This window comes from Labeo rohita, chromosome 15, assembly GCF_022985175.1.
Source record: "Labeo rohita strain BAU-BD-2019 chromosome 15, IGBB_LRoh.1.0, whole genome shotgun sequence".
Lineage (NCBI taxonomy): Eukaryota > Metazoa > Chordata > Actinopteri > Cypriniformes > Cyprinidae > Labeo > Labeo rohita.
In genome coordinates this window covers 3062808-3079553 of record NC_066883.1, presented here as the reverse complement: position 1 = coordinate 3079553, position 16746 = coordinate 3062808, and the positions used below count along the sequence as shown (strand labels likewise).

Below are 16746 nucleotides of genomic sequence, written 5' to 3'. Positions count from 1 at the left end.
TTCACTGAAGTACAGTAAATGTAAAATGAAGGGTTACACTTTATTTTGATAAATTGCTAAAATTGTGCAATGATCCAGATGAATTCTTGATTTGAGCGATGCTCAAGTGTGTTCACTAGAATAAACCAGTAATCATGGCTCAGCTGCCAGTAATATAACATGCTTAACTACCACGTAACTAATGGCTAATATTCCTTTACCCTTAAAATAATGTGTTCCCAAACTTTCATGTCAAATGAAGTCTTCGGTCTGAAAAGAACGATTCGGTTCTCATCCCTGGAAGACTCGTGTTTTATATGTTGTTGAGTTTCATCCACACAAACACAAAATACATTTCTGTTACACAAATATTTTAATAAATAGTCAATAAATAGTGCATTACATCCACATAAATAAATAATTTCTCAGAACAAATAAATAGATTGAGTGATCGACACAAACATAGGTCTAGCTTATGTGTGGCCGACAGCCGCTGGTTTCTGCTGTCGTCAGCCGTGCTTTGATGTGTTCGTTCGGTGGCTTTGATGGCGTTCGGTCATGTGGAGGTGAACTGTAGTGAGTGACATCATTTCCTGTGGTCTCCGGAGGCGACGTAGCCGAGCGCCCGGTTCACGGTGATGGCCCGGATGTGGAAGCCCTTCAGCGCTTTGCACAGCGACAGACGGTCGTCGAAGGACGATCCACTCCAGATTTGCCACTGCACACATCACAGAACATGAGCGGATGAGACACATGTGAGCGCGTCTGCGGTGAGTGAGTGTGAGAGAGACGACAGACACTCACCTGAGGAAACTCTGAGGAAACATCTTCAGCCTCACAGTTCTCATTCAAGCACTGTAAATCAAGCACAATACAGCATTTATTAGAGTTTTCAGCACACACACACGGAGGCGACTTCTTTTTGCTCTTCAGGGCATTTGTTTGCACACACTAAACTGAGGCCTCAGGTTGTTTTGGAATGGAATACTAGCTTACTAAGTGAGCACTGCACAGTGTACACTGCTCTGCCTACTAGTCCTGAACCCTTGTGTAACGTGAGTGCCAGAAATACTCGGTAACTTGTTCGGTGACAGTGACATTTAGGTTATGAACATGCCTGCAAAATTTTGACCTATGGAATAAAATTTGATGGTTAACGGCAGCTGCACAGACCATATATGCAGCTGAGGTGTATATATATATATATATATATATATATATATATATATATTGTTTTTGATGTATTATGTTTTGTCAGATTCAACTGCCCTCTAAGGGTGTTTACATCTACATTTATGAATTTGGCAGAACTTTTATTTGAAGAAATACATTTTTATCAGGTTCAGCATACTAAATTCACTGACCTTGGCATTGTTAGTGCCATGCTCTACTGCTTGAAATAAAAAAATAAAAATAAAAATGTAATTAAAAAAATGTTAGATTTAAAATATGGCTAATATTTTTTGCAACAAAAGTTTCAAGCAATTTGTCACTTAAAAGCAGTTATTTTGTTATTCATATTTTAGATTTAGTTCCATCTTAACACTCAGCATCTGGTAGATTGAAACGCTGCACTGTGGGATGTGTGTTGTACGCGGTGCTCTGATCACATACTGCGTATGCAGGTTTATGTGTGCTAGAATAGTGATAGAACGCTAGTGTTGTATTCTGAAGAGCCCGCAGACGGACTGATCATCGGTTACTGTAAGGGACGAGGAGATTATTACATTCAACAGGTTTTTGGTGGCCGTCTTCACTGGATTCAGAAGAGTCTCACTGGGCTTGTAGGAGTTCAGCATCACGTCGTAATAGCACAGATCAGCTCTGATGTTCTTCAGACACTCCGTCTGCGAAAATCACACAAATGTTAGAGCAGATCACCGGAGCAGAATCAGACTGATACAAAACACCACAGCAACACCTCACCTCGCTGAAAGACTGAGCGCCTCTGTGGCTGGAGCAGGACTCCTGAAATAGTTCACAGTGTTAATAATTCAGTAAATGTTAACTAGAACTTCTACTACAAGTTATGAGCTGACATTAACTAACAATACAGGGTTAAACTAAACTAAAGCAGAGTCTGACACGCAGTCTATGAGAGAAGCTTGTAACGAGCGAGACGTTCTGACGAGAGCAGCGTGAGCTGATCGCAGACGACTGTGACAGAGATCACTCCAGTAACTCCAGTACCGGTCAGACTCACTTCATCAGAGGTGCTGGGCTGACAGACAGACGCCGTGTGAGTGTGAGGAATCATCTGAGCCTCCAGATCAGTGCAGTTAAAGCCAGCGAACAGATCCCTGTCCTGCATCTTCCCCTGCTGCGCTCACACACACACACACACAGAAGATGAGAGTAATGCCATTAACCATCACAAACATTCACATCACGATACACGAGTCCCTCTGCTCACTGTAAACATCACAAAATAATATTACTCTCACCGCTCAAACATGACTCAAAATGTTTTCAGATCATGATTTGATGAATCTATATATTAATATAAATATGAATCAGTAATTTAACACTGATCATCAGTGTATGTGTCTTCTCTCCTGTTGTTGTAAAATCCCTAATTAAAAGAAGGCAATTCCATAATGACATCATCATCATCATCTTCATCATCCAGCAGTGACATCATTTTGGAGAGAAACCAGCAGCACAAACACTGATGGATCTGATGAATTCTGGGATGTATGAGATCAGTTTGATAATATGAATATTTCAGGAAATGGTTAAATAGCGAAGTGGTTTTTTATGAAGATCCTGTTCATTTTCCTGTCACTCTGTAAATAACCGTGCTGTAGTTGTAACGCTGACGTGTCTAAATTTGACCACAGCAGATTTCTGTTTGCACACAGTTTGATAAAAATACTTCAGTACAACGCAATTTCTTATTTATACACACACGTATATATATATATATATATATATTTCAAAATATACAAACATGGCCAAAAATACATTCACTAAACTTCTTCAAAATATTTTTATGTAAATATTTTTGGACATTTTTGTACATTTTTACAGAGAAAATACATTCCCATATGTTGTATATGAAGAAAATGTTGTGACATATGAACATATGAACAATCAGCAAATAGCAGAATTTACAATGCTAAAAAAACCCCAAACATTAACATTATTGGATCTTGCCCCAGAAATACATTTAGTTTCAACCTTCATATACCAAAATACACTTCAAAATCCTGCCAAAAATATAATACGCTGTAAATTCAAACCAAAACTTATTCAGTTTGAGCCTTTATATACCAAAACGCATTTTTAATCTCAATTTATAACATATATTCTGCAGTGTTGCTGTATGGGTATTGAGTGTAGTTGCAGTAGTCGATGGTGTTTGTGCGTGCGCCGTACCTTCTCCATGATGAGTGAGAGGTTGGAGAGCAGCATCCTGGCATCGGTGCTGCAATTACACAACTGTGTGTTTGGAGGGACCGGAGAGCCCATCGCAAGGGACACAAATATGCACAATACAATGCCTGCATGTCACACACACACACACACGGTCAGTCACACAGCTGCATCAGTTCATCAGATGTACTGCAGTAAATCAGGTTAACCTCACTCTAACACCTTTCAATAATGTCACTCATGTTAACTTTGAACACTTCACTTGCAATCAGTCACATATGTAAAGATGAAAATGTAAAGATGAAAATATCTCCTGTGATATATCAGTTCCTCCATTATATCATGTAGCAGCAAGTGTGTGTGAATGTTCTGTGTGAAGTGTGGAGTTACTCACCGATCTTCATGATGAGTGTCGTCGCTCAGACTCTGATAGAGTGTGTTTGCTGGAGGACCAGTGTGATGGAGGCTTTATACTCATGATGGGGAAATCCCTCACACTCTCAATCACTAAAACCTCCACACACACACACGCACGCACACACACACACACACACACACGCTTGGTTTGCTGGACAGAAACTGGAATAAAAAAAACTGATGCGTATGCGCTCATTACAGTGACCTCAACAAACAAATGCACTGCCTGCTCCTGCTTTCACTTCATTCAGACGACTCCAAACACAACCACGAATCACAACACTTTCTAGACTTTCAATGAATAACTGGAAAACACAGTGTAATGATCAGTAGTGACACTACAATATGAACGAATGTATGTTGTTGTTTCTCTTCCATCCACACAAACCTGACTATATGAATATTTCCACTCAATCACACAATTATCTGACTGTGTTTGCTCTCAGAATTTCTTTTTGTTCCAATAATGTGTAATATCTGTTGTATACGGTCTCAAATAGAATATGATACAGTCGATAAATTTCCAACATGAAACATGATTCATTTTCAAAACGGAAAAAAAAACATTTAGTTGAAAGAAACAGCACTTTGGAAATGACTTCATGCCATTTCTGGAAATGATTGTCACTGGAATATATTTGACGCCAGTTTTGGATAAAACAGAAATGTAGATTTTGTAGACCAGCGCTTCCCGTCCGCTTCTGGTTGCGTTCGATCATATTTGCAATTTTGTTCTAAAGCATCAATTATAAAGCCGCACGACAGAAGCTTGTTTCTGCCACAAGGTACAAAAAATAATTCTCGGACTTCAGATTTGTGAAATAAACGGTCAGTCGCACTTTTTTTTTTCTGTGGCAGAAAACACAGAACGCACCGAGCGAGCGTTACTCATTAGTTAGTTACTTTCTCCACAAGAGACGATCCAGAACACCACGGTCTATGAAACAAAGTTTTATTTTTCTGATTTTATACATATCTGTACATAAGCATCTCCCTCAAATAAAGAATCTGAATACAATAGAATGAAAATGATATGAACACACTTATTCAGATGACTCGTGTCAGAATCAACATTCACAAAATGTTGAATACCAATCGCGGTGAACGTTACCAAAAGCTACAAGTCGACTACAAGGCAGGCATGTTTCCTCTCGAGCACCTTTGAAGCGTCGCTGACGTCAGAGGGTCTGTTTTTAAATACTGTCCGACTCAAACATTCAACGGGTAATTGGCGGCTTCTTCTTCTTCTTCTTCTTCTTGTTTTTACACCGCTTTATGTTCTGACAGCTCTAGTTTAGTGGCAAACGGAAAGGACCGAGACGGATCGATGAGGAAGCGGAGCCGATCGCCGCAGGGAGCGGGTGGCAGTATCCAGGACGTCCTGGAGGAAGCGTGCGTGTCCCGCTCTGATCTGGACCCCGAGCGTCCTGGATTCTCACCTGACGTTTAGTATGTGAGGACGTGAGCGATCAGCAGTTATGAACCACAGAAGCAAAGGAAAGGTGTCTGTCTATACTGATGGTGAGGAGGGCGTGCGGCTTCATTTGGACAGCGTCTTCTCCGCCAGGTGCTTCTGCTGGCTCTGAGCGTGCCTGACCAACACACACATCGCCTGTGGTTAACTACAGCCGTACGCAAAAACACATCCTGACCATAAGCGACCATCAACTCACTCTCATTGGAGCACTGGCAGACTCAGGTTAAAGTTAGGGTTAGTAGAATAAGTTGGCTTGTAATTGCAAAGTGACTTACAGACAGCAGAATGTCCATCAAATTAATACGGGTAACACTTTAGCATGAGGACCAATTCTCACGATCAACTAGATATTTACCAGCATGCCTGGCTGTTTATTAGTCCTTATAAAGCACCTATTCTGCACGACCACATTCTACATCCCTAATCCTACCCGATACCCAGACTTGACAACTACCTTACTAACTATTAATACGCAGCAAATTAGGAGTTTGTTGAGGCAAAAGTCATAATTAATGTTTTCTTAATAGCAAAAAAAAAAGGATCTAAAAATGAAAGTGCGACCATTATGTTTAGTTAGTAGAATGTCTGCGAACATGTTTGTTACTTGAAATAAAATGAATGTTAAATGAAACAAAATATTTCAGCTAGTTGCCAAGGCTTTTTTTTTCCTTTTTCATTTTAATTTAACTTGATGTACTAAAATAACTGAAACTGAAATAAAAATGAATAGAAAATACATAAACATGTCAAAAAACAAAAGAAAACTAATAAACTGTTCTTCATGACCATATTCTAGATCCCTTAATCCATTAATAAGCAGCAAATTAGGCATTTATTGAGGCAAAAGTCATAGTTAATACTGAGAAATGGACCTTTAGACAAAGTGTGACCATAAAAATGACAAAAACACACAACAAAATGACTAAAAACTTTCAAATGAACATGTAAGCAGACAATGTAAAAAATAAAATCTAATTCAAGACACTGGAATAACAGCTCATGTCATCATTCGTCCACTGACTCCAGTGCTTTTCAGTAGGGGAATTTGTGCTTTACTGGAGCATTACTCAAACTTAACACTTGTACTTTTACTCGACTACTTTTTGTCAGATCATTTCAGAGTTTTTCACACTTCTGGTGACGAGCTGATGTAAAGCGTGAGACGGTCACCTGGTCAAGTCCTCGATGTCCACCAGCATGGCGTCCTGCTCCATCTGAAGCTCGTCTCGCATCAGCAGCAGCTGCACCAGCTCCTCGTTCAGACCTGAAAAGCACACAAACACACGTCCGTGAGCTCCACAGAACACACACACACACACACACACACACACAGAGTCTGGACTGTACGAATGTGAATGAGAGAGACAGACGAGCGCGCCTCACCCTCGATCTGAGAGTGCAGGTCGTTGACGATGACCTGCAGCTGTCCCAGCGTCATGTCTCTGAGATCCGTGGGCTTCAGACTCCTCTTCATCAGACACTCACTGATGTGCGGCATGTGAGGAAGCTGCCAACACACACACACACACACACACATGATCAGTACAAGCACAAGAATCATGTCAGCGAAGATTTACAGTCTGAACCAGTAATCAGGTGATCAGAACCCAGCGTGAAGCTGAGAGACATGCAAAATAAGTCAAATGTATTCGTATAGTGCTTTTTGATTCCAAAACAGCTTTCTGTAAATGCTTCAGATCAAGCCTTATTGTATAGTTCATATGTGATCCTGGATCACACATCTAAAATCTGAATGTATAAGCTTTCCATTGATGTATGGTTTGTTAGGACAATATTTGGTTGAGATACAGCTATTTAAAAATCAAAATATTGAGAAAATCACCTTTAAAGTTGTCCAGCAATGCACATTACTAATCCAAAATGAAGTTTTGATACGAAATATCTTCACGGAACACGATCTTTACTTAATATCCTAATGAGTTTTGTCATAAAAGAAAAACGTATCATTTTGACCCATATAATGTATTGTTGGCTATTGCTATGAATAAACCTGTGCTACTTAAGGTTTTGTGCTCCAGGGTCACATATTTCAGTACCGCAGCGACATTCAAGACAAGTAAGAGCTTTAAATATTGTTTTCAAATACATTTCTATAGTTGTATGTTTGGTTTTGTTCTGTTTGGAGATGTCCAGTATTGTTTAAAGTGGAGTGTTTTAAAAAAGCATTGAATTGATGAGATGATTTGGTGGCAGAGATTCTGAAAGTCTGGCGCTCGTCAAACATGCCGGGAGGAAGTAATTAAGGGCTTTAGTTTATACTCAGTTTTGCTCTAAGCGAGGGAAACTGATTCTCAGAAAGTATTAATGACACTATGATCAGCAGTCACGGGTGTAATTTCGGACTGTTCACAAGTAATTAAAGGATTTGGAAAATAGTTTCTCAGAGATCATCAATTAAATTACAATCGCTTGTCTTAAGTGAAAACTAGCCGCTCGTCTGATTTCATCTGAACATTTTCCAAACGCAGTTGTCAGCATTTTGAGAAACGTACAGCTCTGATTTCAGGCAGCGTTACTGTAATATTTCAGTTGGAAGTACTTATATTGTGGTAACGATTTAGGCTGGATCACACACACCTCTAAATAAAGGAAGCGATATAATGATTTCATCTCTCTAATCTATCTAATAAATTAGTGGTCAGCAATACAGTTTATCATTATGACTGCACTGACCAATCACAATCAGCTATTCCAGTCAATCGCAGGGCTATTATTAAATATAATTATGGGGTTATTACAGTAAAGTCTGTTTGAGCAGTAGATATGAGGGATAATGAATAAAAATAAGCATTAATAGCAGATCTCTTCACAGAAACTAAAGCAGGTTTTTCTCATTACAAATACCAGTATCACACATGGTAATTCTTCAGGTAAATCACCCATCTGAAGTTCCCATGAGGACTCGCTTCATTCTGACACACTGCAGTTTTACTTTCACATCAGTTCACTTGCTTTGACCTTGTTCCTATTGAAATGTTTTTCCCCATTTTAGACAGATATGAGCGCCGTAAGGTGATAATGAGCTGGATTTCTCAAAGATTCACACACTAGAAAGCGAAGTGAACGTTAACTCTGTGAAACGAGGCAGAAATCAGAAAAACACTCATGTTTCTGTGTAACTGTAAAACTGTAATAAAGTCATATTAATCTTGCTAGAAAGTGAACTCCAGTAACCCAGATGCGAAGAGTTAAACACCGCGTGAGTCACTATTTAAGATCATTACAAAACAAACAGGACTTACACTAGCTAGAAAAAAATCCCTTCTGCTTGGCAAGCTTGAGATTGTTGTCCAATCAAAATTCCAGTATTTTGGGTTGAAATGTGCTGTGATATAAGATGCAAGTTAGGTTTTAGAACGGATTGTTTCAAAAATAATCTCAGTCTTTTTCTCATATGCAGGAAACTGCAAGATGGCATTATTTATGTATTTATTTTAAGTGATATTTAGTAATGTTATGCATTTACATGCACTGATACAATGAGATGACAACAACACTTGAACTGAACTGATCTGAATAATGACACTGTCACTTTCTATAGAGCTGAAACTTTCAAAATTGATGATTTTGATGAAAAATGCATTATTTTCCGTGTTACTTCCATAAATCTGTATTAAAACAATCTGTGAATAAAGTGTATCCGGGTCTCCTAGCGTCAATGGCATGTAGATGAGAAATGTGAAATATATATGCTCATCAAGGCTGCATTTATTTGATCAAAAATACAGAAAAAAAAAAGCAATTTTGTGAATTATTATTGGGATTTAAAATAACACGTTTCTATTTTAATATACTTTAGAATATAATTTATTCCTGTGAAGCAAAGTTGAATTTACAGCATCATTACTCCAGTCTTCAGTGCACAGTCACAGTGCTTTATTATCAATGTTGGAAACAGTTGTGCTGCTTCTTTTTTTCTCGGGACAAGTGATACTTTTTTCAGGATACTTTGATAAATAAAAAGTTAAAAAGAACTGTGTTTGGGTGAAAGTTTCATCGGTCATTAAATCAGAGTTGCATGTAGTTGCATCAGTTATACACTGACATCTATGAGCAGGGTAATATGAGTCCCATACATGAGAATGCTGCTATCAGTAGTTGTGGATGTTGACTGGTCAGTGCAGTGGCGTTCAACACATGATAGAGTAACAGCTCTGATGTGAGGCGGTGTTATACAGTGAATATAGTCACTCCACTGTACTTCATGTCTAAACTCCCTTCAGACGTGATTGTGATCTTTGTTTAAGGCAAACGATTTTTCCTCAAGACGAGATGATCTAATAGTGGGGTGTCCCATTGACACGAACTGTACAAAGAAAAAGCATCACCGGTGCCACTTTAAGAGCACCAGTGTCCTTCAAAGGAATTTTCAAGAGCAGAGGTCAGTTTTGTTCTTACTACAGATCGTCCACATGTGCGGTAGCAGCACTGATGAGAATAACTCATGAGTTCAGCAAATGCCCTCTGAGAGCCAGTTTCTCTGTCAGTCTCTCTGTGGGAGGCGCTGGGGAGTCACGACATTCAAGACACGCAGGCAGCATGGTGATTTACGCCCCATGCGTGCGTTTCTCAGGCTACGGGAGAATTTCCCCGGGTGCCTCTGAGGGCATGAGCCTGACGTGAGCTGCGTTTGCTCCTTATTGCGTTACTCTGTGAAACGCTGGAGCAAGAGCGGCTGCTTCCTGCTGTGCGTTACAGTTTCAGTTCAGCGGCCGCTGCAGGGGCGGTCAATGACTGCAGTGGAAGCGGAGCCGTTCTCAATGCGTGACGTGGTCACTCGTAAGATGTCACTCGTAATTGTGCTGGTGATTGGGTTTGTCTCACAATTACTATTTTGATTGTATTTCTATATATAAACTGACCAACAGTCGTCACCTAAAGCGTGTCATAATAATATTCCATCTGTGTATTTATGATGACACGTCGACACCACAGGCTACACGCAAATACCAGTAATTTGATGAGCGCAAACGTTGGTAAATTGCGTTCCGTGATTCATACATTTTGCGTCTGAAAGAGAAACTCCTATAAATGCATATTCAGTAAGGTCAGGCACAAAAATAACTGTCACTAAGTCCTCACTGTGTGTCTTCAGTACATTTTAACACCAAAAGACAATGTACGATGGCACAAGCAGCTAGTAAATCTGGCCCTTAGCAATTAGCTACTTTATATATAATTTCGTAACTATTTCTATTCTGTTCTATACTTTGAATTATTACAAAGAGTGTTTAGAAACAGTCATAAAAGCGTCTCTCTTCAAGTGGCCTTATATTCCATTAATATTGTTCATCTGAAGTTACATTTTTTAAAAACAATATTTTAATATTTGAAGTATACTACAAGTGTGCATTCAGTACAGTTAGGTGGACTTGCTTTTTTACAGTAATTAGCTCTAGTCAGGATTGTAACTCTAGTGTGTAAGCTCATATTCAGTACTGGGCCGACTGAGAGTCGGACACTGAATTTGCCACTTTAGTCGAGTCACAGATAGCAAGAGAGCAGGTGAAAACCATTAAATTAATGTTAATGGCACTGAATTAATATCACTTTTGCACCCGCAATTCATGTGGAAAAAATGTTGCACTTTCAAAACATCACCATTACAATAGTGTTTCAATATAAACACTTATGCTTTAAAAAAAAAGGATGTTTTCTACTAAGTTGATACCCAGCATGCACTTCTGCATAAAATTTTCTTTTGTTAATTGTCACCGTTGTTGAGTTTCACACACTGATTCTTGATGTCTAATTGGTTCTACAATTTAACATTTTTTTCTTTTAGCATGTTCTGTTAATTCATCAAAGTATGATGACTGTCCCTCACACTGTAGCTTCACACAAAAATAATTTGAACAATTATTTAAATAACCTCACTGCCTGATTCCAGTGCATCTTAGTTTTCATTGCCTCAACAAATGTATTTTAGTACAAATGACAATGAAAACCTAACATTGAAGTAAAAGAGTCAAGAGCCCAACTAAAGCAAACACTGATCACAATAATAGTGGTTTGTTGAAAAGTCAACATTTCTTCAACATTATTTGCGGGTGCAAACGTAATTTTGATTCAATGCAATTAACATTGACAAATCATTTTTAACATCGATTCAATGGTTGTTTGCTATCAGGGGTGCTAACGCTGGACAACTGACTGGCTGTAATCAGTGATCGGCTCTCACTAGCACTGACTGTCTCTCTTGGCTCGAGTTCCTCACCGCTGTGGTTTCAGAGCCTCAGTGAAACACGTGACATGTGAGGAAGCGCACGTACCAGGTCGGCCACAGGAGACTTCTTGCGATTCTGCTTTTCCACCTCCACCTGCATCTTGGCCATGGGTTTGGCCATGGCCAAGGCCAGCTTTGCCTCGGCCTGCAGCTTCTTCTGTCGGCTCAGGAAGTCCATGTCCTCCAGGGACTCAGAGTCGTCCTCCGTGGTGTCTCTGTCCGAGTAGGACGAGCTCTGTTTGCTCTGAGGACAGACGGACAGAAAACAAAGATTGGAGATTAGCCAAAGATAAAGCTCAGCATACAGTGGAAATGATAATAGAACGGCATATCTGCATAACAAACTGAACTCTGAACTCAAATGAACTAAAACCCTGATGATCCTATTCTCCTGCACGATCTGAGATGATGCATACTTTTATTTGCACATTTCTGCTTCATTTTACAAATGAACATTCAATTTTATTATTTAAAATTCTAAAACTTTGTTTATTTCTACGTCCCAGATTTTTGACATGGTTTGTGATTTTGGATCCACTGTAACTCATTTATGAGAATTTGCCAGAGATTTGATCATTAGGGCTTATGAATGCAAATATAGCTGCAAGCAGCAATTAAAGGGCCAAGCACAAAGAAGGCAAGGTAAGTCAGGCCAGCATGGCTGGCAGCATCAGACCAGCTGCATCAATGAGCAATTAAAGACGTATTTATTATTTAAGCAAAACTATTAACATGATTGAAAGATTTGGCATAGGTTTGGTGTCCATATGTCAAAGCTTTGCAAAGATACAGTCTCAGATGCAGTTTGGCATCATTTCAACGAAAATAACTTTTTGCCAGCATCGTCTGAAGATCGAACCAGCAGCCTAGGAGGAGTTCAAAATTTAGGTTTACAATATAAAATGGTGGACAGGACGTTCATCTGACTACGGCAAAATTGGAATCTATGTTCTAGGCATGACCCAAAGAACACATTGAGACCAGTTTCAACACAATAAGTTATTAGCATTTTTGACCACAAGGTGGTGATGCCACAAAACGTTTTGAGTAGCATCAGGGCATGATATTTCATGGGCATGAGTTTCATATCGATAAGTCAACGTGCTCGTAAAATACAGCATTTTATGACAAAATTCAAAATGATTGTTATAACACACACCAAGTTTGGTCTCAATACACCTAACCGTTGCGGAGATATAGCCTCACATCCGTTGTTGCGTGCTCTTCGTAGAATTTGTTCACAAGTTATCAGACAAACCGTCTAGGGTGAGTTCGAAAAAGCATTTTTTTCGAACTATTGAAAATAGCAAAAAAACTAAACCTTACGATTTTGACTCGGCATGAGCCAAGGATTCAAAAGGGGGAAAAAAACCTTACGGTTCAAAAGTTATTAGCATAAAACGAGTGAAACTTCAGACAAGTGGTGGCGCTAGAGAATCTGGGTTAGATACTCCAAATTTGCTGTGGTTAATGTTGGGACTGTCCTCTATCAGTGTGCCAAATTACACAACTTTCCCACAAGCGTTCTGTGAGCTGCCATAGACTCAAGAGCGGAAGATACAGAAGAAGAAGAAGGAAGAATAATAATAATAGGAAATCTAACAGATAAAAGAGGTGCTTGGCCCCTAATTACTAAAGTTTTACTGCAGTGTCAGTAAACGGTTGAGATGGGTCACAGAGAACCGGAAAAACATTTCCCAAATATCTGACACGAACCCCTGTGAAAAACAAGTGTTTAACGCTTTAAAAAAGTGCACTTTGTGAATGATGTCAGATTAAATGTTTTAAAGTACACTTTAAATAATTGTATTTTAATAATGTTTTGTTGTGTTGTAAAGGAAGTACACTCATTCTGATGTGTTGACTAACATACTAAAGTACATGTAAAGTACTTGATTATCATTTGAAGTGTTATTTGATATTACATTTAAAGTTCATATATTTCAAATGTGCTAGATGACGACTTCATCATTACAAATGTTTAATAACAAATGCATTTAAATACAAAATGATATTAAACTAAATTTTTGTTGATCATAAATGCTTGTCTGTACATTCAGCGGTACTTCAACCATATTTCAAAAACAATGGAAGTAGTTATGAAATTCCATATAAAGATGCGATTAATTTTAAGCGTCTGACAAATGACATTCAGTTCCACTTATTTTTAAGTATATTATTTCCATAAGAAGTACTTCTTGTTTTTCGACATAAGATGAAGAGCACTTGTTTTTCACAAGAGCTTTCAGACTCAAACACTGATTTGAAGGTGACGGCGTGTATGTGTGATGCGGCGCGTGTCCAGGGGGAATCTACAGGCGCTGTGAGTGTTGTAATGATGAGGCCGATGATGATTGTACAGGGTCAGTGTAGGTGGGGTCATTTCTCTGGCCTGTGACCCTCTGTGACTCACGTCCGTAAACCTTACTGTAACACCCGCTGCAATGTCTGCTGGGAAGCCAAGGCTCGCAAACCACATCCCCGATTCAGGGGCATTCTGGATGGGGCTGTCTCAAAACACTGCGTGTGCGACCTCTATGACACCAGCGAGAGTAAACATCATCCATGACCATGTAAGTGTGCGTACCATGGGTGAGAGCGGCGTGTCCAGGCTGGTCTCTGTCTTGCTGTCATCCGCGTCGCTGTCTTTGTCGCTGCCGCTGTCGTTGACGAAGCAGATCTGCAGGTTCATTCCGCTCTGAAGCCTGTGAGGATATGCGGTGTCGTTATTCAGATGATCAGAGCTGTTAATGACAGCCGTAGGTACATGTAAAACACTGTGCTGCCGCACAGAGACACTGAAGAACGGTCAAGATGATTTTGCTGGATCTTCAGCAGTATCCTGCAGTATTTCAGCCCAAAAAATCAGTTTAATCAGAACTAATGCAGATATGTATGATATGCGCATTGTTGTTGTGTGTTATGTTTGAATGCTCTGGGATTGTTTGTTCAGTGTTTATGCTCTTGCGTACAGTACTCTGGTTGATTTTTATGGTTTTGGAGGTGCTATATAAATAAAAGAGCGTTGATTTGAGAAAAGCACACGGTGAGAGCACTGGAATACCCGCGGTGACATCAGCAGCAGAAACGCCTGAAAGTCACACAGAAGAGTGAAACGCGCAGGAAAAGGAACTGCTGAACCATCACAAACGCTCAGCGGCGGCTCCAGAACAACATTACAGGAGCACTTTATTTTACAGTTCTGCAGCTGCGTGCAGTTTAGGACATTTCACAAGTCATTTATGTAGGTTTGTTTACATGACACAAACAACATAAATTTGTAATGAATTTTAAAATGTTTGCACATTTTGACTGAATGCCTATAAAAAGTTAATGATTGCACTTTTTTCTACAAAGAATTGAATCAAATTTCACAGTTCAAGTCAGAATTTTAAGATTCACTGAAGTGTATCTATCATATGAAAATCAGTCTCTGACTTCAGGTGAATAAACTAATACTTGAACTAACCCATAACCCCATGCTCCATCAGTTTATTAGTCCCAGTTGTTTAAGAGCAATGAGTTCTGAAATGTGGTTTTAACATGCACAATGGATGAAGCCAGGGTTAAATTCAGATTCAGTTCTGCTGACATCTTAGAGTTAAAGGTTTTTACAGAGGGGATTTTGCATTTCTGTTTTTATCACTCCATAAGTCACAAACAACCAGAAAAAAAAAAAAAAAAAAAGCCAAGACAAAAACAAAACAAAAACATTGTTTTACAATGTCCTATAAATATGTGTCAATGATGTAAAACAGTAAAGCAAGAGAGAAATAAACGCATGGTAACACTTTAGTTTGGAGAACACTTCTCACTAAAAACCAGTTTTTTAGCATGCATATTACTAGCATATTGGCTGTTTATCAGTACTTATAAAACACATAATAATGCATATTACTGTGCATATTCTTGATCCCTTAATCCACCCCATACCTAAACTTAACAACTACATTACTAACTATTAACAAGCAGCTCTTCAGGAATTTATTGAGGGAAAACTCTCAGTTAATACTGAGAACTGAAGTGGGACCATACTCATTTTCTGAAAGCAGCCTTCAAAGATACATATTAAAACTGAAACCTAAAGATGCAGACAGATAAAGAGCAATATGAATGCTAAAAGATGATAAAAGAAGGAAAGTTATGGAAGCAGAACAGCCCAAAATCTCAAAAGTGACCTGTGCATGAAACACTGGTTTTATCTGTATTGTCCTGTCTGAAAGATCATGGGATTTCTTTATTGTTCCACCAAAAGTAAGGTGAAATCTGGACTAGTGGGTCACGGAGTTAATGTTTTACTGTAATAACAGCAGCATTATGACACTGTGTCAACATGACAAAGAAATGACAAGAAGTGCGCATCATTGTCCTGTGAAACAGAAAGTGAGCAGCAGGGATTCAGGTTGAAGTTTGTGTGTGTGTGTGAGAGAGAAGGAGCTGCTTCCCTTTTGGGAAGAGTGTGTGTGTGTGGGGATGTGGAGCTGAAGGGGGAAGCCCTTCGTGTTCATAGAGAGAGTGCTTAAAAAGCTCTGCTTCACCACACAACACACAGAAACGTGACGCTGTTTCACTATCAGCTCCGGTCTGACACTGTGGTCATGGAAAGTTGAAGAAAAGGCCCGTGTCCGCATGCTCCGCTGGGCTCCGTCTGCACTGATGTCACTCTCACTCGCAGCGGCCCGACACACACATAAACACCCCGCACCGCGGCGCTTACCTGAATCCAGCTCATGCTGACTCAAACCTCCTTCAAAAACACCATGACATGACGCTTAATAGTGTTCAGAAACGTAAACGTGACAGAAGATCAGATCATGACAATAAAAGAGCTTTCACTACTCTCACTGTCATCCATTTCAATAGTTCACTTTTACACCGTCTCGTGTGTCTATATACACATCTTTTCTGATATTGATAAAAAGAGAAATGCAAAATTCCCTCTGTAAAAACCTTCAACTATGTCAGTAGAATCAAATCAAAATTTTAACCCTGGTTTTATCCATCGTGCACATTTAAACACTTCAGAACACTTCAAAAAAATCTCCCAGTCAACTGTGGAAAGTATCTATCAGTTCAGATATTTATAGTCTTGATGTCAGTAAGCTTTTTTTTTTTAAATAATACTTTTATTAAGTAAGAATGCATTAAATTGATCAAAGGTAACAAAAGATTTCTATTTCAAATAAATGCTGTTCTTTTGAACTTTCTACTCATCCGCGTATCCTGAAACATAAAATGTATGGCGCTATGT

General features: G+C 39.2%; 2 protein-coding genes across 4 annotated transcripts in view; both read right to left on the bottom strand.

Annotated features, from left to right (window-relative positions):
• Positions 1 to 194: 194 nt before the first annotated feature.
• il12a (interleukin 12a) lies at positions 195 to 4564 on the bottom strand. Its single transcript, XM_051129601.1, has 7 exons — positions 3749 to 4564; positions 3358 to 3482; positions 2183 to 2299; positions 1906 to 1947; positions 1707 to 1826; positions 784 to 834; positions 195 to 697 (listed from the first exon to the last, which is right to left on the bottom strand). Exons 1-7 carry the CDS (start codon positions 3756 to 3758, stop codon positions 566 to 568), a joined length of 597 nt encoding a protein of 198 aa, XP_050985558.1. The 5' UTR covers positions 3759 to 4564; the 3' UTR covers positions 195 to 565.
• A 143-nt stretch (positions 4565 to 4707) lies between these two features.
• schip1 (schwannomin interacting protein 1) overlaps positions 4708 to 16746 on the bottom strand; it is a 223506-nt gene continuing 211467 nt past the window's right edge. For all 3 annotated transcript variants that reach the window (XM_051129590.1, XM_051129591.1, XM_051129592.1), the window contains 5 exons: positions 14083 to 14200; positions 11542 to 11739; positions 6632 to 6755; positions 6419 to 6512; positions 4708 to 5363 (listed from right to left, as the gene is read on the bottom strand). In XM_051129590.1, the coding sequence (XP_050985547.1) occupies positions 5312 to 5363; positions 6419 to 6512; positions 6632 to 6755; positions 11542 to 11739; positions 14083 to 14200 (586 nt within the window). In that variant the 3' untranslated portion in view covers positions 4708 to 5311. The remainder of the gene's footprint in view (positions 5364 to 6418; positions 6513 to 6631; positions 6756 to 11541; positions 11740 to 14082; positions 14201 to 16746) is intronic.

Coding starts and splice junctions, on each gene's coding strand:
- il12a (XM_051129601.1), bottom strand. Junction 2,300..3,357: donor TCTCACTCATCATGGAGAAG/GTACGGCGCACG, acceptor GTGTGAGCGCAG/CAGGGGAAGATGCAGGACAG. Junction 835..1,706: donor CCACCAAAAACCTGTTGAAT/GTAATAATCTCC, acceptor CTTGATTTACAG/TGCTTGAATGAGAACTGTGA.